Source organism: Hippocampus zosterae, chromosome 4 (assembly GCF_025434085.1).
Source record: "Hippocampus zosterae strain Florida chromosome 4, ASM2543408v3, whole genome shotgun sequence".
Taxonomy (NCBI): Eukaryota; Metazoa; Chordata; class Actinopteri; order Syngnathiformes; family Syngnathidae; genus Hippocampus; species Hippocampus zosterae.
In genome coordinates, this window is record NC_067454.1 from 10,595,252 (window position 1) to 10,619,183 (window position 23,932).

A 23,932-nucleotide genomic window follows, 5' to 3' on the forward strand; every position below is an offset into this window, starting at 1 on the left:
AAAACTTGAGAAGCTGAAACTCTCAAGTGCTTCTTTAGTCCATTGTGGACTAACGAACAAGGGGCTCATTCTCCACCGATGAAAAAATGTTGATGCTATAACCTACCTACTGTTGCAAAAGACCCACTCCAACTTTTAAGGCAGGTGCTTGTCGACGCTGTACCTCAGGAGACACTGGAGAAAATGACCATAACAACATGAGAGGTACACCACCTTCAGGTTGCCGTGAGGCCTTTTGCGGCTGAACAATCCAGCTCAAACCAAGCTCCAGTTCCTCCATCGTGGCAGCTACCAAAATGAAAGGCTGTCAGCTTTATTGTATGGAGCAGCTCCCACTTCACCTCGCAAACTTGAAATACTCGGCTTTGTTTCACACGTCGCCTGTTACGACAGCCAGGGACAGGAAATACACCTGCTTTCGTGAAAGAGCTGGGAGATCATTTGCAGAGGATTTAAATAGCAAATGAGTGATGTTTGCATTTAAAGGAACAAGTTGGACAATACGGAATATGAGCCAACGCAGGACACAACAGGAGCTGTCAGGACAGCGCGCCAGAGGCGGATCATCTTCGAGAGGTGTGGCAGCAGCTGCCAACCAATACAATGGTGACTGGCCTTGGATGTAACCGAATGGTATGACATCGCCTTGGGGCTCCAAGCAATTTATTTGAATTGTAAAGTGTCCCGGTAAAAAGTGACTTCTCCATCAATGGCCATTGCTTCTGAAACTTTTCCGAAAATAATCTTTGGGCTTCTGATAGGTGAAATTCAAAAGCAAACGTCAGTCCGTAAATTGAAAAAATATTAACGTACATGCAAAACATATACAAGACAGCCAGCCTTTGACAAGTTTATTATGATGATACTAGTGCAGCGTATTCTACCCGAGACAAATTCCTTGTGTGTTCTACATACTGTACTTAGCCAATAAAGATGAATGTGATTCTGATATATTCTCAAATATTAGCCCCTCTGGAATAAATGTATGCATTCCTTCTACAGTACTCTCATGAAACTAAAAAAATCTAATATATCACAGGTGGTGCGATGAGGAGACTGTAATGAAACACTCTGATATCGGACACCACCAGAAGTCCTGGTAGACGTCCTTAAGACAAGACAAAGTGCTTTGAGGGAAGGCATCCAAATGCAAAGCTACATTTTACTCCAGGGTTCAAAGAGAAAGTACCGGCTGCATGTGGTGGGGAGCTTTTTGGAGCAAATGCTAAGTGACGTATGGTTGTTGTCGCAGGCAAAAATCATAAGTGACTTGCTAGCACTCTGGGATTCTTTGAAAATTCCGTCCTGAATCTAGTTTTACTTAGCAACACAAATTTTTTCCAGCATGTCTATCGTGGGGCTATAGTGGGTCCAAAGTTGTTCATGAGACAGACGACCAACACATTGACTTTAGGGTCTTTAAAATGCCTGAAAACGCACCAATTTTTCTACATGCACACCTGATGAACTAAAAATCCCATAAACGTCACTCAGTAGTACCCTCTGGAAAGTTTAGGGGGGAAAAAAATATCACGCAATGGTGCCAGATTGACACAAAATTTGGTCTCAAAGACCCATGTACAAAACTGATGAGGAAGTCAGCCATTTTGGTTTGATGCTGTCATTTTGGGTTCATTGAAGGGTTCTGAAGCTTTTTTTTTTGCCTACACCATCAGCATGGTGTCACAGTTTTTGATAATTTTGCTAGTTTAACATTTAAAAAGAGGTTAGCCGGACCCTTTATGAACTCAATCACTCCCAAAGACGTTTTTGAACGTCTTTTCAGAATTCGTCTAGAATTGGCTGCTACTGAATGAGTTTTCATATCATTTTTTAGATTTTTTTTTAATACTTCAGCCTTCACCGTCATTCCCTTTGACCTGTCACCAGCCATGATGCTTGTTTGTTTGCAGTGATACTGTATGTGTTTTTTTTCTGCCTATTCTGCTACTGGAGACCAGATATTTATTTGGGTTCAAAGTATCGACCGGTGTTATTCATTCCATGGCAAGCCGAGCATGCTAACTTGTTGAGTTGAGGCTCGGGGCAGGGTTCCCCACTACACTGTCGTAAAGGTTACTGAAAATGACACACAGTCATAGTGAACATTCCATCCATCAGTTTAGGAGATGTCGTCCATTAGTCCGATATTTGTGTACAGATTCACTGCCTGGCTAAGCACACCCTGTGTCTTTTAAGGCGGCCAACTGGTTTGAAGGTTAAGTATCCACATGCTTTGCAAGCCACATGGCGGAATGGAGATAGATTTGGGAAGTTGGGGGGGGGGGCAGACTTGATTGGCAGAAAAAGAAAGTCTGATGAGCTGAAGAGGGAAGCGAGAGTGAAAGAGAGAGCAGGCTGTTGCTTTCCTGCTTGGTCAGCAAATTGGAAAAGCAGCACCAGAGGGACGGGAGAGCAGACAAACACGCGTGCTGGAGAATGGTAGAAATACTGCAGTCTATACATCCTTTTAAACCTCAAGGAGAACTCTTTGGAAAAGGAAAAAGGCAATAATCAACAGTGTACTCAACACTATTAGGCATCCCAGAAGCAGGGACCTACATTTATAATCTAAACTCTAATATTGTTCCATTACTTTATTCCCAACAGTGTACTGTTCTCATTTCATTGAATTTCTTTTGGATGATTCCATCGCGCGAATGTCACATTATTTATTTATTTATTCCCATGAATTTCCAGCCTCTGTGTGATGACGTGTCAATCCAGTTTTGACATTTTTGATACCGGAGTAGGGAAAATACACAAAAAACAAATTCATACCAATTTGATGTTTGAATTTAATTACTCAAAATAATTAAAAATGCTTTTAAGATATGTCCTTATATTTCGTGTTACTACAAAGCGCATATCCTTGCTTATGTGTGCGACTTCATGCCAGGAGTGTGGCCGATCTTGGACTGGTCGCCGGCCAATTACAGGGCACAAACGGACAAACAACAATTTATCTAACATTCACATTTAAGGACAATTTAGAGTATCCACTTAACTTCGCATGCATGCTTTTGGAATCTGGGTACTCCCGATTCCAAAAAAGCCATAGAAAAGTATAAAACCCACACAAGCGTGGAGAGAACATGCTAAGACCACACGGGAATGCCACAGGTCATTTTCATTTTTACTACCAAAACAGATACCTCTTCATTCTTAAGCTTAAAAGAAACAACTCGGCTGTACTTGTGTGGGTTTGTTGCCATGCGAGCGTCCAAATGTTTCCCACCTCACTGTTGGCACAAGAGGGCGAAGGAGCACATTTCCAAAAATTGATATCTATGACTTTAATCTCTGGACCGGCACTTCACATGTATTTCTCACTTGAAAATTTCACCTGCCTTTACGGCTGCTCTGAGACGCGTTTTATCCGCATGGGCCACTTCATAGGAGCAGCTTGAATTAGGAAACACATTTTCATGAAAGGAACAAACAATCACAAAAAAATCCCACTCCCCATCTGCCACTTTACTGTCATCTGCTGTCATAATGCAATAACATCAGTTAAATTTTGTACATAGTATTTTGCAAACCAAATTAATCAAACAGCTAAAATGGAATAAATGAAAATACTTGACATAAAAAGCATAAATTGTGAAGTCCATGACATGTGTTGCCCGTGGGTGGGTGAATACAATCCTTCCTCAGCTCCCTCCTTCACTCTTCTTTTTAAGTAATTTCCCTGAGGGTATGCACTGCACTGGGGAGATAAGTAACCCAACTGAGGACAAGCCTGGCATTCTAAGCCCCCCCCTCACATCCATGTGAAGAGAGGAATGTGACAATACAGCATTTGTGTCCTTGCCAGCTGGAGAACAAGCTGCACACAGGCATGTTTGTATCAAACGTAATGGTTCGCAAAGACGACTTTCCTTTTTTTTTTTTTTTGTTTTCCAGTTTTTCAACTGCTACTGGATTGTTGCGATTCAATTTCAGGAAGTAAACAGCACACACTCGGGGCAAATTCAATCACATTTGACCCTCGTTTGACACTGTAACAAGGTCTCGTAATTCCAGCACTTCATGTGTGCGCGCAGTGAATGGTACAATTTAACGACAGCCATTGTGGTGTCCACAGAGCCAATAGGAACATGGCAGGTCCATGACTCTGAAACACCTCCTGTTTTGCCCTCCAAACCCAGACACACAACAACTGCACTCCAAACCTTTCACAAACACTTGTTGATCATAATTTTTTTAATCCATTTTTTCTTGAGTTTTAATTCATTATTAAACTTTGCACGGTCAAAAGCATATTAACCGATTCATCAAGTGTTGCTGATTGTCTCATTTGTTTCGATCGTTGAATATGAATGTCTTGAAGGAATCGAAGCAAAATGGAGTGCACTACTGGTTGCAACCAGCAGTGGTGCTGTTGAGTCAGTAAAGATCTTTCGTTGGCCTTCAGATCTAAGAACATGATGTAGACATGATACAGAATTTATAGGACTTCTTTATTAGCAAGCGATCGGCAGAGATGTGGTCTGTTGCAAAGTGGTTGGGCATGAAGCCAACCTGCTGGGGGACAGTGACTGCTTCTGAATGCTGGAAGAGCAGTAGTGAGCAAGATCCCGGTGAAGCATTTGCCTGGGATGGAGAGAAGATGAAAGCCTCTCTGATCGCCGCAGATGAGTCTATAGCCATTGCGGTTTCAGAAAGGTAGCATGACGCTTCTCAGTCGCTGGGAAGCCACATGATCTTGAGCAATACATCTCTTCCATTGCATTAATTAAAAAAAGTAAATTCATTGAAAGGTAATTTCCCCATTGCGGGACAAATAAAGGATATCTTAATCTTAATAAAAACACAAAGTGAATTACTTGCATGAATTGTTTTTTTTTTCTGTGGTCCGAACCAGATAATCAAATACATTCAATTTGAACACATAACCTAATAGTTATACATTACTCCAGCTGACATGATGTAGCAGGTGGATGACCTCCTTCCAAATGGCTCCCTAAACTCTGTGGACAGGGGCCACCTAAATTGAAGCCATTAGGTGGCCGCTAACATGACTACAAGATAAATTAGCAAATATGACCCCACAAGGAAGCTAGACATATGAAGCCATGTCCAGCCCCTTTGACAAGCAACAAAGCGTTCTCAGAAGTTCTACCAAATACCAGGAAAGGAATGTTTACAGCTCAACACTCTGAATGCTGCTGCTTCTTCTTCTCCTTCTTCTTCCTGACGTCACTTTCTTCTCCCAGGCCTGGCAGCGCTCCCGTGAACTTGCCCTAAACTAATAAACACAGGATTGTTTCCCTTATATAGCTCGGCTCAAGAGACAACATCACAAGTCTTTGAGAGCCAATTTAAGACAGAATGGTTCTGGCCAAGCACCAAGTTGGGGTCGGGGTAGAGTGGCGGGGGCTGACAGAAAGACTGTGGAGCAGTCGTTCATTAATGGCCACTTAAAACGTTATTTCTGGTCCCTGCCGTCAGCACAGGTTTGGATGTGTCAAGTTGAGAAGGCAGCAGAGCAAACAAATTCTTGTCTCAATGTAAAATCCTGATGGTGTCTCAAACAGACTGTATGAAAAAGCCCGCTCGATCAAAGTCCAAAAGAACATGCATTTTCTCAGAAATAATTACACCCTTTTATTGAAGATAAAATAAGTTTTTTATTTTTATTATGACTGCTGAATAGCCAAGTTTTTTGGGTGGGCGGCTTTAATTATTATTTTTCAACATTTGAGTTACAAGCCAGCACTCAAGTCAGGTTGGAAAAAGGAGAGTCACACTTGCCGATGTACAAAATGAGAACACCAGCAAATAGCTGCAGTAACAAAAATGCATATCCCAAAACTCGCCCAAATAAATAAATAAACATGACCGTGCTGCTGTCATCACTTGCTACTTTGCACCCCTTAAAAGGCACTATCATTGTTACGACTCATCCTGTCCAAGCTTTTAGTAATTGAACCTGCATTTTTTTGGGGTGGCTGGAGTGGAATAATGCAATCAGTTATTTTAATGGGGAACGTTGATTTGGCCACGTAATGAAATGCACTCGAATGTACGTAAAAGGTACCATCGTATGTGTTGTACGCCTCAGTATAGAATGTTAGATTTCTCATTCCCAGTTTTACAGTACCTCCAAAGCCTGCAAATTCGTAGTCTGACTGACACCCCATTACGTATAGGTAACTTCGAATCAGAAAGTTGACATGGGAAAAAGAACGGACAGTGCAAAGAGCTTTTGCTAGACATTCCAGACATTCCACACAAGTCTGTCGACAAGTAAAACGAAAACGTGTCGTGTAGGGCTCCGCCGCACCCCAAAGGGAGCATGGTGAAAAGTTAGGCAGCACTCGTGGGATATTTTGGGACAGTTTCCAATTAAATGCCGAACACGAGGGACTGAACTGAACGCAAGTGTCAGGCTAAATGATCTTAACAACCTGTTAAAATGTTATCTGACTGGTTGGAAGTTTCCTCACCACAACATTGCTTTGTGATTCTGAGACATCTCCACTGGATGAGATGGTCACACATTTTTCACACTTCAGTTATTGTCTCACCAGTTGTGGACATTTCGGTCTGTTTGGGGTGGCATGGCTCAGTGGTAGAGTGGCCGTCTCCCAACACAGAGTTTGGGTGTTTGATTACTGGCCAATGTGACCATGTCGAATCGTCCTTGAGCAAGATACTGAGCCCCCCCCCACCCCCCAGTTGCTTCTGATGCTGCGTTAAAAGTGTGCTTTGAGGTCCAAAGGTAGAAAAGCACTATACAATTGAAAACCCATTTAGCATGACCTTTCATTTCACAGGAATCTACACTCCTCTGCAAAAGAATTGAAGCAGTTTCAGCGACGTGAACACATTTTGATTTGGTATCAAAAGATGAGTCCGAGACAAGAGATCAACATTTCAGCTCTTATTTCCACTCCTTTGTATCGACAACCGATCAACAACTCATAACAGAGCACCTTTTGTTTGAAACCCACCCATGTTTCCATCGCGTGTCCTTTTACATCGGTTATTCACACAGGGCCATGTTCTACTCCGTCTGTGAGGGGCACAGATGCACACTTTTCTGTCTGCGCATATTCTCCCGTCCATTCAAATATGTCAATTCGGCAACCTCATGACAGTTACACAACGCTGGGTGGGACACCCCTAAAATATGAACATTCCCTGTCAAATCTGGCCCCATGCACATTAAATGATCTCGCACTACATTTCACTAGGCAACACTGGGACCATCTGAACACATCCTCCAGAAAGGTGGCCTTATTCAAAGGGACAGTTTGCCGCCAAACATTCTCAGCAAGAATCCAACCCTGATGGGAACACCAAGAATAGACAGACACCCCAGAGGCTGTGGGGGGGCAGACAGACTGCCGAAATGGGGGTGGGATACATTTCCATCACTCCCAGCAATGTTCCCTATAAGAAAGCTGCGAGTGACTCTGCATGGGAATTCCACCTGTGGATTAGTTTCACACACCATGGTGTCATAGCCACTAAAATACTCCGATAACTGATAGAAATGTGGAAATTTGTCAACAAACGTGCTGAATAAATGAGAACACCATTTGTTCACAACTTTGGGAGTTACAAGCCAACAGCTGTCGAGGCAGCAGACGCAGGCGCGTTCATCGCTAAAATAAAAAGGGACGAGTCGTATACCTTTTTTGGTGGTGGTCTCAACGGGCACTTTGTGTTATTTGCTCAGATCATATCGTGTTAGCTGTTTGGTCTTGAGGAGTGGTCCTACATGCACACCCAATGCATGCTGAGACAGCCTCAATTCAAATCAAGCAAAATGCTGAAAAATCTGAGGTGTATGTGTGTGTGTGTGTGTGAGAGAAAAACACTTTTAGAATAGTCACTCTAATATGCTGACAATGAACATGTGAACCAGCTTGTCTGTGTCTTGTTCGGACTGATCTAGGATTCTGGATTTTTTTGTTTTTTTAAGGTGTTAATAAGCAGACTTAGTCAGAGTTTCTAGTTTTAACTTTTGGTTGGGCCACTCCTTGATTTGATGGATACATTTGGGAAAGATGACGTTTCTTTGGAAAAAGGAGTGCTCGGAATTCGAAAAGTGTGAGAGCCACCTGAGACAGTCTGAAAGCCAGCAATCGGGTCATGGACCAGGCGCCTGATTATATTTCTTCCCTGAGAAGCTTGAAGGCTGCAGGAAGAACCAATACATAGAAAGTAATATCTGAAGAACTCAGGTCACAGTGATGCGTCAACCTGGCAAAAAGACCACAAATTGCGATAAACCTTTAAAGGGGACATATTGTGAAAATTGTATACAAGTCTTTGGTTTAATTAACCAGGGGGAGGGGGGGTCTTCACGCATGCACCATTCATTAAAAAAAAAAAAAAAAAGAACACCAAAAAAAAAAAGCCTCACGTATGGAGAAAAATGCTTTAACTGGGCAAATATTTTTACTCGCAATGATGTAGCTGAAATAAGGACGAAGATATCCACGTGATTACATTTTCATATCTTGTTGCTCGAACAGACACATACTGTGCATACATATGGTGCAGTAATGAAAAAAATCTGGCCATGTGCACTTCATTTCAACAGAGGCAAGTCGAACATTTTTCAGAAGTGGAAAAAATAAATTAACAAATAAATTGTATTTTAGATTAATTATGGGGGGTGCTTTCAAAATTTAATTTCAATAACATGTATTTTGAGCAATTATTAGGAGGCAAATAAGGATATTTTGGGAGGAGGGGGGGCGCAGGGTTGCTTATGTATATAAATACATCCAGACAGCTGGAAGAGATCATGTGACAAGTAATTCTGGAAAGCCCATTAAGACACCAGAAAGTAGCAAAACATAGGTGTCATTCATCTAACAGTGCAAGTATTTCACCAGTGAGACCACCGTCTTTACTTTTACCAACTTTGATGATCCAAATTGAAACAATACTTTAAGTGCTTCTTTTTTTTCAAATTGTTTTAAATAACTGTATCGGATACAATACGTGGTCTAGCTGAAGGCACAAATCCACACGGGCTTCAAGTCTAAATTCACGTGTTACTAGGCGGCTTCCTATCCTGTGTGTCATGATAAGTCGAGGGGCACTGTGCACCTCACCCTGAACCGAGTACAGTATAATATATACGGTGATACGACACGTACATGGTGTAACAAGTAAGGCTATAGCATATAAGATCCAATACTGTTACCGGTAGTTATTTTTTGCAGAAGATACGGTACATCTTAATGATATAGGATATCTTTAAGATAAAGATAAAGGATATCTTAATATACTTTTCTGAGTACTGTTGTACTATATACCTCGTTGGCATGTGTGTCTCATAATTGCTGCACATTTGATGCTAGTTCTCAATTCGGACTGTATATTAGCATTAAGCTAGCAAACGTTTGTAAATGATGTGGTTTGGTTAAATACAAAACGTCTCAACGTTTAACATGTAGCTGTACAAAAAACCTTAACAGAGAGCAGCAACAAACAGCTTGTAAGCAAGGACTTGCCCTCATTTGTGAATAATTGTTCGCCATCTGGCCAACTGTCACTTCATGTGAAGTTTGCTGCCACCATAGTTAGCACACCTAACTCAAAATTTTGCTCGCTATTCAAAATTAAAATCGTCCTAAGACAGCTCATGTCTCAAAAGACTCGTGAATAAAATACAACAAATTGCAGAGGCTATTGTGTGGGAGGGCCAACTGGGTGGGGGACCCTTACAACCCCCCCGCCAATCGACAAATGTTTATAAAGTGGCATCCAAATGTATAAGGGCAACATGTGCCTGTGCTTGATGGGCATTCAGTTCGAAAATCTGAGCCTGTTTTAGGCAGACATGCTTACCACTGATGAAACCTTTTATTTGGATTCTTTAAAAGAAAAATGTCTCATTTGAACAAGCTTCCATATAAAGTACATTACAGTTTTCCCCGTTCTGAGGACCATTTCCTTTCTTATTGGACTGACTATTATTATTATTATCACCGTGATCGTAAGGCTCAATACTCTCAGAGTCATGTGCATTATGTTATATGTGATGAACACTATGGATCATTTACTTCCTTCTCCTCAAGCCTGTTTTTATGCAGGGCCAAAAATCAATAAATAAGCCATGCACGTCTAATGAGGAGTTTGAGACCACACCCCTTCACACGTGCTCACTAGAGGCCATTCATCCACCCGAGGCTCATCAATAAACAAATCGACCGGGTCGTTTTACAGTCCGATGACGCTCACGTCTACATGGTGATTCCAGCACTAAACATGTGAACAGTTACGCCGCAGCAGAACGGTGTTTGTTCCAGCATCCCGCTTTGAGAACATTAAATTTAAGTGGCAAAGAACATTACTGCTCACGACCACTAAAGCCATCATGGATCAGTACTAAGGTAATGAAAAAGCTCTTCATTTGTTCCTGGCCGACAAGAACGTCCAAAATAGTTAGGCCACTTGAAGTTAATGGACAGGGAGCTGTATGGTAAAACAGCCAACATTAAACTACAAAGGAAATTTTCAACACAGGTGATTAGCGATCAACTTCAAAATCAATTTTGCGTTGTTTTTTTTTTTTTTACACATTTCCCAGGTGTTTTAATAGCATGTCTGTGAAGAATCATAAGACACTTGACATCCTTGTTCCCGTCCTGCAGAAATTGGACTGTTTCGAGAGCCACCGCCCTCTGCAAGTAGAAGCAATTTGTGCCAAATCTGGCAATTTCCTCATTTAAGTCAAAAGTAACATGGAAACCGATAAAGACAAAAAAAATTCAAAAACAGTCTAAGTGATTTGCATGAGTGATTTTTATCTCTCATCCCGTTCCAAGTATTGAAGGCCAAACATTCGGCGCCACCACGACAATATGCAATACGTAATTCATTCTCCACTCTGAGAAACATGTCTTCAGACCACATTCAGACCAGGCTTTATAAAAGGCCTAATTTATTCAGCTGCAGTTTGAAAAACACTCATTCCAAAAATGTGCCACTGTGTGGATGACAAAGTTGAATATATGAATGTAGAAACGTTCCACATATGTCACCACAAGTCTTCAAAAGGTCAGCAATAGGATTTTTGGTAACTGTAACGCTTAATGTTGAATGTGTAAGTGTGTGTGCGTAAAAAAAGAAACCACCAAAACAAAAGGGGTCCCATTGCCTCCATTCAACCTTGATAGTTTGCCATGACCTGGATTACTGAGAATCTCGCAAGTCATAACAGATTAACCTTTTTTTAGCAAGTGCACTGGTATTTCATATTGATATTATGGCAGAAAGGTTAAAAAAATGTTGGTCTAATGGGAATCATCCCATTAGACCAACAATTTGTGAACATTTGATATTAATCAGCAGTCCATGTCTTTCTTTGCCATTTTGGATTTGACAAAAGCAATGCTGTCAGTCCTTCATGAATTACCCTTTTTCACTGCACGGTGAGTTTCCAGAACAGACAGAAATTAAATTAGCGGTCACTGACCTTTTTCAAACTGAAAGCAACTTCTTTGGAACTGTTTAATAAGAAGAGCTAAAAATCCACAAGGTGGTGACCAGACATGTATTTTATTTTAAAGCATTATACTGGATACAAAAATACTAAATATGCACATGAGGTGAACATAGTATTTACAAGTATCTACTCTTAGAGTCTTCATCCTCACATTACTGTAGCACCTGTGATTGAATGCGTGTTGCCTGGTGTGTTGAGTGATGTAGGCGTTTGCCAATGAGAGTGTAGAGCTGGCCGAGGATAGCTCTGGCTATTAAGTGGCTACCCATTAGCCATTCCACATTTGAGTAACTTGGCATAAATTGTGACCATCGACAGCTCATAAATGTGCTAATTTCATTTCCCTTTTATTACCGTTTGTTCAAGAAAGGGACTGAAAGTTCATTGGCGGCCAAGTATCTTTAGCAAATAAATAAATAAGAATAAGTAAAACTAAATTAGGCTGCAATATAGTGAAACGGTAATAAAGTGAACTGTGACAACAATGAGGGATGACCGTTTACAAGTATTGAATCAATACAGTACTGTCATTTCAAAATACAAGTGTGATGCAACAAAAAAAACTTAGGTGCAGCTCACTCGTGTACTCATTTTATAATAGGGCTACCCGATACTTATTTGGCCTGCCAGAACCAGGTGACCCCTCAATTAGATGGCTCCGTGCAGACAGCCAGGTGAGGTCAAAGGAAGTTCTATTGACATCCCTTATTTCTCATCTCAACCTGCATGATGAAAAGCGCCCAAGCATCATTGTTCTGCGAAAACCTGCACCATAAAATCGTATGATCTCCAGTATATTGACCAGATTATACACACCACTACACAATGCATGATGGAGTCATAGCAGGCTGCTCTACGGGAAGGGGTGTGGCAGTGGAGCCATGGAATCAAACGTGCATGGAGAGGCTGCAGGCTGATTCCACGCATGTACACGCCACCCGCCCTCATAGGGCACCGATAGCATGCAACAGACAGACAGCCTCTATCGGAGATATGAGGAAGCAATACGATTCATTGGGGTTGGTGATTGCATAGGCCAGGGGTGGGGTCATAAAACAAAGTTGCAAAGAATCCATTCAGTCATGCTTCGCCCCGTACATTAACATGGCGAGAAGCCGTGCATTCGAATTTGCCCCAACACCCTCCCACGCCACCCACTCCTTCGGACAACTCTCCAAACAAAAGCCGCCAGAGACGCCTCTTCGGCGGGCATTCTACAGCAGCCCGTACCGGTGAAGCCGCCGGAAGGACCGGCTCGTGGGTATCAAGACTCCACAAGTTGCGCGTCGATTCAACGAAGCATCTCGGCGTGTTGGGAGCACACAACTTCACCGGTCGATGCACACGCACGCAACACAGCAGCAGCCACACACACGCGGCGCTGGTTCTTCTCCGTTCAATAAGCGCCGATAGCTCGAGAAGGTCAAGCGGCTTTTCGGCGTGTGCCGCAGGAGAGATGTGCACCAAGGTAATCGGATTACAATGTTGCAACAACAAAATACATTTTAAAAAAAAGCAACGTACCTTCAGACGCTCCACTGGCGCATCGCAGGGCGCACCGTGGCGGAGAGTTCCGCTGATTTAGCGGCAAAATAATATCCTGTGCGGTGTGATGGGAAATTTCCAAGTGGCCGGAATGATGCGTGTTCATGTAGGGACAGAGTGTGTAATTCGCGTGAGTGCTTGCGCGTAAAAGGGGAGGGGGAGCAGATCCTCCAGTGGGGGCACAAAAGGAAATACGTCACTTTAAATGGACCACGCATTGTAGTCCAATCAGCCACTCCCACACACTGTCAGCGGGGGAAATGAAAACAATATATCAATTCTATATTAAATAAATGACGTGGTTAATATTAGTCGATAACATCATTGAATTGCAATTTTCAATGAAATAATTTTAATAGATTTGCAATTCAATTTACAATAACCGTTCAAATAATTGTTCAAATGTAATTATTCATTTAAAAATACTGAAAGCGATCTGAAATAATTAATAACTTTATATTTTGAACATTTTTTTTATTTCAAATGTTCGTGAAAGATTTCTTCCACAAGTTAATAATAATATTTGCGTTTTAATAATTGAAAAGATGTATTTGAGGAAGACACATTTACGTGGCAATCATTATATGAATAGATCGAATATACCAAATGTCTTTCACGCATTTCTGCATGATTTAATCAACATTAAAATACAAGTTATATGCACTGAAAGACACGTTTACATGAAGCAAAAAATGAAGTAACATTTTAATAGCTTGCTCTTATAATAATCGGTTTCCCCCAAAATTATTTGAGAAAAACAAACAATATATTTTGAGGTTTGGCTGAAGTAATTAATAGTGAAATGTATTTGTGATAGTTGATAAACTGCAATAATTGTTTCCAATAATTACATAATTATTGACACCGTAAAATGAATTTACATTTAAAATAATACATCGATATTTGCATAGAAATAATTTGTAACAAATTCTTTTTCATCAAAAACTGTTCTAAATCTTGTAAAGCGCCTTCAGTTGCATTTATTTCTATTATAAAGTGCTATATAAACAAAGTTTAAGTGATTGATTAGCCAGTGGACAAGTTCTTTACGGAGATATTTGTATGTAGTACTTCATTTGGTTTCAGTTAGGGGGGGGGAGCAAAGAATCCCCCCTAGTCATGCAGTTAATAGATGGAAGGGAACAGTTGTGTGAAAATCCCAGTAAAATTCCAAACATTCTGATGGACGCGCCAGGTTGACACATCTGTCTGCTACCGTAATCTCCACATTTCCCACCAGCAGCACCCCCCCCCCCCCCAAAAAAATGTGACCCGTGGGAGCGAGACGTCTCCGGGAAAAGATTTAGATTTGGATTAATTCCCGTCAACTGCGCGTAATCCATTATCTGTGTGGCAACATTCCACGTAAAAGGAGGCCAGAAAAAGTTAACTTGGTCAGCCACCACGTTACCTTTCATCAAGCTTGCCACAGCAAGAGTCAGGAAAACAAAAGATTTTAAAAATTCCCTCCAATCTAAGGCTTCATGGGGAGTGCGCACGCACCACATCAAGTCTAGGTTTCAGGTTCGGGCCTGTGCCCATTGAAAATGGAGACGTGTATAATTAGCAGCATGAGAGGTGATTCTGAAGCAAGAATGTAGAAACCACTGCAATGCACAACACACCCTAAAAATAAGCATCAAATAATGACCCTGGTAGAGTCGCTTCTTTTATTAAAAAACAAAAATGCGAGGATGTTCTTTGACCTAATCTTTTTTGTCCACTGAACAATCGGAAGTCAGACAAATGCTACCATCTAGTGGTTAAGTACACACAGTGCGGCATCATCATAGGGGAAGAAACATTTATTTGGGGATTTTTCACCATCATAAATTAACGACCGTAATGGAAAACAATTAGGTGGATATTTGTTGCATTATTAAGAGAGTATGGTTTGGTATGTCCAAGAGTTATGTCCATCACCTCAACTCTTCGGTCTCATTTAGGATAGGTTTTGGCTCGCGTATCTCAGACTCCATACCAGGCAAACTAGTTCTCCTCCGTGCCGCCATCTCGATCTTTTGCACAAGGTCCACCTCCCATGGGTGTGTGACGAAGCTTAGTACCTGGCCACCGTCACACCCCCCGGCCCTTCCCACCCGACCCGCCCTGTGGATGTAGTCCGTGTGCGACTCCGGGAAGTCATAGTTGACCACCAGGCGGACCCGGGACGTGTCCAGGCCTCGCGAGGCGACGTCGGTGCAGAGGAGAACTTCGGTCGTGCCTTTCTGGAAACGGTGGAAGATGCCCGCACGAACCACAGCCGGCATCTCTCCTTGGAGGCGAGCATGTGGCACCCCCATCTCGTCCAGGGAGTACCTGTTGTGGAAAATAAAAAGACTCACCCTGAGATCAAGAATACCTGAAATAAATCTTCAAAGATAAAATAACCTGCACAGTATTTATATATAATTCAGGGATTTCATCCTCTATGGTCCACGATACTATCAAATCAATTACATCGGATTTTCCGCAGCACATTCAATCTTTCATGGCACACTAAAGTGCCAGAGCACAGTGGTTAGTAATTCCAGTTCTAATTCAGCCAATTGCATCTTTCCAGTGGTTCACTATCGAAGGCTAAGGAAAAGTGAAATAAGTCGTGCTATAATAGATCAGATTTTCAATGACATACCCCAGCCAGTTGACGGTGGAGGCCTTGTTGCAGAACACAAGGACGGCGTTCCCTCCTGATGCTCCATGTTCCTGCTGGAGCCGTTTCAGATAATGGTTGAGCTCAAGGACTTTATCCTGCCCTCTCACCTTGAGGAAGGTCTGCTTCACGTGCGGCATAAGGAAGTGCAGCATCTTGCTCTTGATAACAACCATGTTGCCGAGATCCGTCACCCGGCTGAGGACATCGCCGACCCCGCCAGGGAAGGTGGCCCCCACCACCAGCAGTTGGGCCTTACGTGCGGGGCCTTGCGTCTCGCCCGGGTTGCGGGCGACTTCGGTGTGCCGCAAAATGTCCTCCAGCATGTCGGCAAAGCTCGGGTCAAACATAGTGTCCGCTTCATCCACGACCAGGAAGCGAAGATGGCTTAAATCCAAGCAACGTCTCCGCAGGGCTTTGACAAGAGCGCCAGGAGTGGCTACTAAAATGTCAGGAATCCCTTGCTTGAAGACCCCCTTAATGTGCCCCACGCCCCGCCCGCCTCCTACCGTCCTCGTCACCTTGCCCAATGGGGCACACAGGCTCCTGGACACAGACGCCACCTGTTCAGCCAGCTCCCTGGAGGGAACCACAACCACAGTGTGGATTTTACGAGACCCATCCTCATAAATCTCTTCATCCAAGTGCAACTTGTGCACAATTGGCAGCAGATAACTCAGCGTCTTCCCACTTCCTGTCTCCCCTGCACACAGGACGTTGTGACCCCTCATCACCTTGGGGATTGTCTGTAGCTGCACGGTGGTGGGATGAGTGATGTTTAAGCGTTCCAAAGTCTCCACCAGCTCACTGGAGATGTGCAGTTTATGGAAGGTCTTCACTGGCTTTTTAATATCCTCCTCCTGACCGCTTTGAGACACAAAAGGCGCCACAGATTTGATGTTGTTGACGGTGAAATAATCCCCGAATGACTTTTTATGCTTCCATCCTTTGGAGCAGAGTAGAGGCTCGTCAAACTTAGCGTGCGTGTATCCTACAGACTGGTTCAAACTAGCGTTTCTGCTCTGTATGAGAAGCTTACCAGCTTTGCTGGTGTTGATGTTGTTCCTACTCCGGGTTTGCTTCACATTCTCAAAGCGATTCTGTATGGAGCAAGGGACGCGAATGACGGGGATCTCTTCCGGAGAGGCCGCGCGGACCGAAAAATAAACATGATCGGTCGAGAATCTGTTTATTTTAGTCTTGTAAATTCTAGAAGAAGCAAGTGCCGAGTTGCCGGCCTTCAGAGACCACATTCTAGTAACGTCAACTCGACCCTGCTCGCAGCTAAAAAGTTTGCAACGAAGAAGTGTGACTAAAACATGGACCTACCAAATAAAACAAGGCGGTGAATCCACCGGGGAATATTAATCAATTAATCCAAAAAGCAAAGGCAATGTGCTTCCGAAACGCCATTAAAAAACTAAACGAGACTACCATGGATATCTTGACGATTGTTGATGACGACGTGGAAGGGCGCGGGTTGATGACGTTCATGACATACCTTCTCTTTGAAAAAAATGATTTGAGAAGGTTAAAAACGCAGAAGAAAAAAAGAATAATTTAACTTTGAATGTAAAACTAACTATAAATCACGTATCTGTAATTAAAAAAGAGTCACGCTTTAACACTAAACACAGTTGGAATTAATTATTTTAAATTTTGTAAAAATCAATTTTTAGGTGAGACAATAACATTTCGAGCACATAAAATCACACAAACTAAAGTCTATTTGCTTTGAATTCAGCAGTTCTTTGCTTAATATGTTTTACTCGAGTCATGTTCCTCTCTTAACTACAAAGAACTAAATACAGTAACAACATAAAACAACAGCAACCACTCACAACACAATTCACAATGCGTGTCTATCTATCTACAGCAGGTTTCACCAACATTTTTGAGGGTGAGAGCAACTTCATGTGTACCGATTGTGTGAAGGGCTACCAAATTGATACACGTCTGAAATAACATATTTGTCCAAAATACCTTCAATAATATGAGGATGTGTTATTTTTAATACTTGATGATTTAAATTGTCAGACTTTGATCGTGTTTCGAAATGTCTCACAGTACTGCCAATGTTTGCATTTTTAAATCATAATTTCTACTAGCAAATCACAATGTCCAGGCACTGGCGGGCTACTCAAGTGGTCTTCACGGGCTACCTGGTGCCCGCGGGCACCATGTTGGTGACCACTGATCTACAGTATATATATATTGCGCGTCGTCCCGCAGGCGGTCTGTCCTTCCGTCCCTTTTCAAAACGTACCTACTTCACCGCGCCGCTGCGCGCCGCCACTGCGCCGCTCAGGCAGTGGCTCACTACGATCGCGCGGGCATCTTAGCGAAAAAATGTTGTCTACCCACAAGCATTGCAATGATATTGTTAGTTATTTAGTAGAGCTAAACATCTCTTTATTTTCGCGATAAGCAATGAAGATGAACAAAAAGTTGAACCAAGCAACAACACTTTTGTGGGCCGAAGGCCCACCTTACCAGCCTTCCGCAGGAACTAGCTGATGAGCCGCCCGGAGGGCGGCGAACCAGCTAGTACAGTATAAGTGTTTGAATGGCGACCAGTCCAGGGAGTACACCACCTCTCACCCAAAGTCAAATGGGATAGGCTCCACCTATCCCAGCAATGCTGTGTTTTGTTTGTTTGTTTTCAATATTAATAAAGCGAACCAACAACTCTTAAACCGTACAGTAATGTAAAAAAAATCATCAATAAACTGTGGACAGGCATGCAGTGACTCTGCAGTTTTGTAATGAGAACATTCTAAAGTCAACTTTTATTAACTTTGTTTCGCGACTAATTAAAGCATCAAAGTCGGGTTGTTATTGTGCGCCTGTCCTAGGATTCCTGGGGGGATAATCCAGTGTTGCTGCTGTGCCATTGGGCATTTAAAATCATAACGGGTCACTAATCTCCCTTTTGTATCCAGAGAAAGGGGTCCAAAAAGGAAGTTACTCTCCTGAATGTGTTCATCAACATGTTTCAGTCATCACGTTTATGTGCTGCTGGCTGTTGTAGAATTGATTGTGCACAAGCTCGTCTGCTGAATGAACTCAGTGCCGGTCATTGATTATCAGTATCATCAAGTATGTCGCAAATTAATGTTGTAGCTGTTGGAATCTGGACGCCAACAAGAAAAACTCTTGATCACACTCATGACATACACGGTGTATCTGCTGATGTTTGAATGATCACGTTTCCGGGCCTTCAGCCTGCTCGTCAAACAATTTCACCATCTGACCACTAAGGGGAAGCACAAACCAACAACTCTACAGTGCACTTACTGTATGTCCCTGTATTCAATAGCAGAATCGAAATTTGCTCTCTCCAAATAACCCGTAAGTTTTTTTTTTCACAGCGTTTGACAAAATATCAATGATGATATTTACAAATATTAAACAGATATATTTTATAAAAGATGGTACGGTGTATGAATGGTTCCTACAATTCTGAGGTTTGGGGGTTGAATCCATGCTCCAACCTCATAGTTTAGAGTTTGCATGTCTTCCCCCTGCTTGCGTGGGTTTTCATCGGGTTCTCTGACTTCCTCCTAAATTAAAATAAAGTATGCATGTTTCGTTTCACTAAAGATTCTAACTCGTCCTTAGGTGTGAATGTTAGTGTGGATCCTTGTTTGCCTGTGTGGTCCCTGCGATTGAGTGGTGACAAGCCAAGGATACACTCCCACCTCCCACCCAAAGTCATCCGGGATAAGTTGCAGCTCACCATTGACCTTGCTGAGCATATGTGACAAAGAAAGTGGAGGGATGGAGGGGTTTCCCAAAGAGCTCATGAGTCCTTGGGGGGTTCACATTTACTTAAATTCACACCTACTGTGTTCTTCATCATATATGATGAAAAATATGTTAACATTGCGGGAATATACTGTACGTCTTTTCATCTGTATGGATTCTGTGAGGGTCCGAGGGACCACATTTCTAGATTGAGTGAAACCCTTCTCTGCACTCTGTTAGACGTCTTCCACAAATCAATTTCCCCATGCTTTATTGCCTCGGTGAGTCTGCTTCGGTCCACATTCTAATACAGCACTGCATGTAACTTGATATTTCTTGACATTTAGCAACACCTGTTGCGTAGGTGCGTACGTTTGCTTTTCTGTACCGTGTGTGTGAGTGCAAATCCTTGAAAGGAGAGTGACGCCTCAAAAGCGCACCCGAAAAAATTGTGTGAGATGGGGAAATGATGCAGCTTGCTTGTGTTTTTCGTCAAGAAGAAAAAACCACATCGACAGCCTCCCACACAAATTGCCTTTGTTATCTTCTCCTTTTAAAGGTCATCTGAAGATGACGATAACAGGTGCAGGTATAATTGAAATGTGACTAGGGTGTGTACGCAGAGGAGAAAGTTCAAGCCCTGTCAAGTGATTGTCACAAAGTAGGATACAAAAATATTATAAATTAGACATACATTTTTCATTATTTGATGATGTGTGTGTGTGAATGTGTGTGTGTGTGTGTGTGTTGTGTGTGTGTGCATGTGTATGTGTGGGTGGGTGGGTGTGTGCAGTTATGTTCAGAATAACAGCAGTGTTTAAAAAAAAAGTAAATAAAGCTAAAAATACAAAATGTATTTCCACCAAAACATGAAGAATAATGTATTAGATGTTTCCTTTCGGCCTGCGTGGGTTTGACTAGCTTTCCACGGGTGACAGTACTTAGTCGACCCCATTGCACACAGATGTGAAACAGTTCCTAGAAAGGGTGCTGTTAGAATTAAAAATAAATTTGGTGATCCACTAGAAGGCAAAATATTCAAACTTTTTTTATTTTTTATTTATGCAGTAAAAGTTTGACTTGAAAAAATCCAATATACAGTATACGTAAAGTAGATCTTTGAAGCAGTGCTTATAGAACTAAATTAGTTCAGGATTCACCTGAAAGCAAAGTATTCCAGTATTTTTTTCGTTCATACATTGAATACATGAGTTTGTATAGACAAATGCAACACTAATGCCGATGAATATTGTCATTCATACAGGACATTTCATTCTTGGCACTGAATCACTTGCGCCTAAACTAGTCTGGTTCTCTTAGATGTTTCTCATCTCATCTGAACAGGCTTCATCAGTTTGTGCAACAAGGCTTGGTTCGGACTGTACCATTTTCACATCTGCAAGAGAGTACATGTGAAGCAATTCTCAAAAATATTGCATGTACAGCTAAATATCAGCGACTCAGAGGAAAGCCATGCAAAAATATTTGGGTAGGTTTGTAAACACTGGTGAGGATTTCTGATTTTGGACATTGCTATCAACTATAAATTTATAACATGGATGGAGTCTACTATACCTCTATTGAAAAGTATTACTAAAAGATGGCCTCTCAACAAGTACAAATGCAAGTGTCAATAATTCAAAGAGTTTTGCAGGATTTGCGAACAATTCAAGAAGCTCACACATAGACTGTACATGAGCACCGGTTATGATGATGTTTTTGCATGAAAATAAAAGACCACAGGAAATGTGATATTGATGCTTTCAGATGTCTTCTGTGCGCTGAACGCCCACATGCATCTGGCAACGGTGTCACAAATAAGCGGCTGCTGTCTACTACGCATGCATCTTGCCTCAAGTGAGAGTTTGGAAATGATGCAATGTTGTATTTTTCAACTGAAAAATAGGCAACTAGTGAAACATGTACTGTCGTGTCGAAATTCATTGGGTGGTTTATTTTAGCAATGTCATAATGACTAGAATATCACTCAGAAGAACGCACCCTACAGCCTGGGTTCAAGTGTTGATAAACGTAAAAAATAAAGAAATAAAAAGTCTGTTGGTCCAAATATTCATGAGTTTATCTACTTCCTGGTTTATGGATGTTTATGGACAGACAGGAGGGAGATGAACAGATTGCATTTGTGTCATTGTGACACAATTGGTAAATACATAAAATATATATTCCTCTGTCCATGCATCCTTTATCTGAATTGATACAATTTGCTTCCTTTTTTCATCCGCCATCCATAGACAATGTTGTGTGGAAATTGGGTTTAACTGGATATACAGTAAGTGTCAAAATTAATGCTCTAAAAGATTGAAGAAAATGGAAACAAAACTAGTAGAGGCCTGATACTTTAGGATAGTATTCTTTATACTTTTTTGTCCTGCAAAATTAAGTTGTTTTATTTTAAATCAACACTGGACCACCTTAATTAACCCTATTGAAAGTTACTACGTCACCCTTCAATCATTATATTTTTATGACTGCCTGAAATAGCTTTAAAGCTTTGTTGCAGAGCTTATCTGATAGCAGCAGACCTCTTGATCAAATGCAAACATGACTCACATTTACACAGTGATGCATAAAACAACACACACGCCGATGTTTAAGGCCTCGAAACAACTCATTAGAGCTTTACAGTGCATTTGCCTCTGTGAGTATGTGCATGCGTGTATGGCCGCCGGATCCCCCAGTGAAGATTAACCTGTACTTGAAGAGACTGATGGGTATGATGCAAACACAAGGGCTACAAAGGAGTCAATCAATCAATCTATCTATCTATCTATCTATCTATCTATCTATCTATCTATCTATCTATCTATCTATCTATCTATCTATCTATCTATCTATCTATCTATCTATCTATCTATCTATCTATCTATCTATCTATCTATCTATCTATCTATCTATCTATCTATCTATCTATCTATCTATCTATCTATCTATCTATCTATCTATCTATCTATCTATCTATCTATCTATCTATCTATCTATCTATCTTTTTTAATGATTATTTTTCTTAATCCTTATTAGTTGGAATGACTTGGTTCATCTGTGCATCTGCTTTAAAAATCAAATGTGGCCCTTGGGCACAAAGTTGTCCAACCCTGATGAAAAGTAATTACACTGGCTGTTTTAACAGCAAAAATGTGAACAATATATCAAAACGTGCTGGTTGTTAATTAAATTACATCAGTGAAGGATTACCAATGGACAGCAATATATTTTGGATCATATTTTTTAAGTAGATTTTTTGGGGTACGTTAAACTACAGTAATTAAAATGTAATTGTAAGTTTTACAATATTTGTCTTCATTGGAGATTAAAGTAAACTTTTTATTTATTTTTTTGCGCTGATACCGAATCTGTCCTCGTTTTTCTCTTTGCACTTCAGGTTTTCATAATAAAAACAACAACAATAATAATAATAATAATAATAATAATAATCATAAGAAGAAGAAGAAGAAAAATAAGAATAAGAATATGCGAAATATAGTTGGTAATACTTATGAATGAGGGTTACGTTCATCAACAGGTGTTTTTTTTCATCGTTATAAATGACAATGCATGGTAAAGTCGTATTGCACAAACTTTTATAAATCAAACTTTAAAAAAAAAGCTCTTGATTTGCTGAGACATTTTTAATCCGATCCAGAAATACATTTAGGGGCACTTAAAGGCATCTGATTCAAATTTCCTGTTGTGTTGACCAGTGTGATCCATTTTCAAGAGTTGGCATAGCAGTCGTACACAGCAACAAGCGCGCGCGCGTACGTGTTCGTGTGGCGCGGACGCGCGCGTGCGTGTGTGAAAGCGTGCGCGTGTGAGTGTGTGTTGTGTCTGCTGACATCACAGCTGGAAGTGCCTTGTCACGCGGGGTTAGTAAAAGTTGGGATCGGAGCTCCACAGGGCGAGAGAAACACACAAGTCAGGCCGGCGCAGAGGCAGCAAAACCGGGCTACAAATTACCCGACCGTTCGCTGACATTACGACGAACAGTCAAACACGACCGGGAGACAACTCTTTTTGTTTGTTTGGAGACAGAGTGGCATACACGGCGTCTTTTTCAGAGGTTAAATGTTGTTTTTGGCAAAATTAGAAGACTGTTTTGGATTTGTGGAAGTAACGAAGGACACTTTGACTGCGTGATTCAAGCGCCAAATGAAGCAAAGTTGAAGTTCAGCGGCGGCGTCGTGCCACTCGGTAAATGTTGCGACGTTTTCGGAAAGCGTAAACCTGTTTCGACGGTCGAGCGGCGGCGTGGGGGGGTTTCAGAGACTAGTGAGCCGAGCTGTCAAACCCGATGACGACGGCAAACTGCCCCGGTAATGAGGAGCTCGACTTCCGACTCATCTTCGGGGAGGACGGACAGCAGCAGCAGTTGGGCCCCGCAGGTCAGTACGCTTGCCCGGTGCTCCGATTCCTCCATTCATACTCAACCCCCGTTTTTTTTTTAAACTTGGCTTTCTATTCGCTACTTAACCTCTGTACATTTAACCTCG

At 41.7% G+C, this 23,932-nt stretch overlaps 3 protein-coding genes across 7 annotated transcripts in view; 1 reads left to right on the top strand and 2 right to left on the bottom strand.

Moving 5' to 3' along the window:
* tln2a (talin 2a) overlaps nucleotides 1-13,171 on the bottom strand; it is a 79,061-nt gene extending 65,890 nt beyond the window's left edge. For 3 of the 5 annotated variants that reach the window (XM_052062813.1, XM_052062814.1, XM_052062812.1), the window contains exon 1: nucleotides 13,004-13,170. The gene's annotated coding sequence lies outside the window, so the exon portion shown is untranslated. Of the gene's footprint in view, nucleotides 1-13,003 lie in introns of all 5 variants that reach the window. The other 2 variants (XM_052062816.1, XM_052062815.1) reach the window with 1 other exon arrangement.
* A 1,643-nt stretch (nucleotides 13,172-14,814) lies between these two features.
* Nucleotides 14,815-17,263, bottom strand: ddx28 (DEAD (Asp-Glu-Ala-Asp) box polypeptide 28). The gene is made up of 2 exons (XM_052062875.1): nucleotides 15,660-17,263; nucleotides 14,815-15,343 (listed from the first exon to the last, which is right to left on the bottom strand). The coding sequence occupies exons 1-2, from the start codon at nucleotides 16,928-16,930 to the stop codon at nucleotides 14,944-14,946; spliced, it is 1,671 nt and encodes a 556-aa protein (XP_051918835.1). The 5' UTR covers nucleotides 16,931-17,263; the 3' UTR covers nucleotides 14,815-14,943.
* Nucleotides 17,264-23,199: 5,936 nt separating this feature from the next.
* nfatc3a (nuclear factor of activated T cells 3a) overlaps nucleotides 23,200-23,932 on the top strand; it is a 52,761-nt gene continuing 52,028 nt past the window's right edge. Inside the window, exon 1 of the mRNA XM_052062836.1 lies at nucleotides 23,200-23,824. Coding sequence (XP_051918796.1) covers nucleotides 23,734-23,824 — 91 coding nt within the window. The 5' untranslated portion in view covers nucleotides 23,200-23,733. The remainder of the gene's footprint in view (nucleotides 23,825-23,932) is intronic.

Coding starts and splice junctions, on each gene's coding strand:
- ddx28 (XM_052062875.1), bottom strand. CDS start 16,930: ATGTGGTCTCTGAAGGCCGGCAACTCGGCACTTGCTTCTTCTAGAATT. Junction 15,344..15,659: donor TCCACCGTCAACTGGCTGGG/GTATGTCATTGA, acceptor TTTCCACAACAG/GTACTCCCTGGACGAGATGG.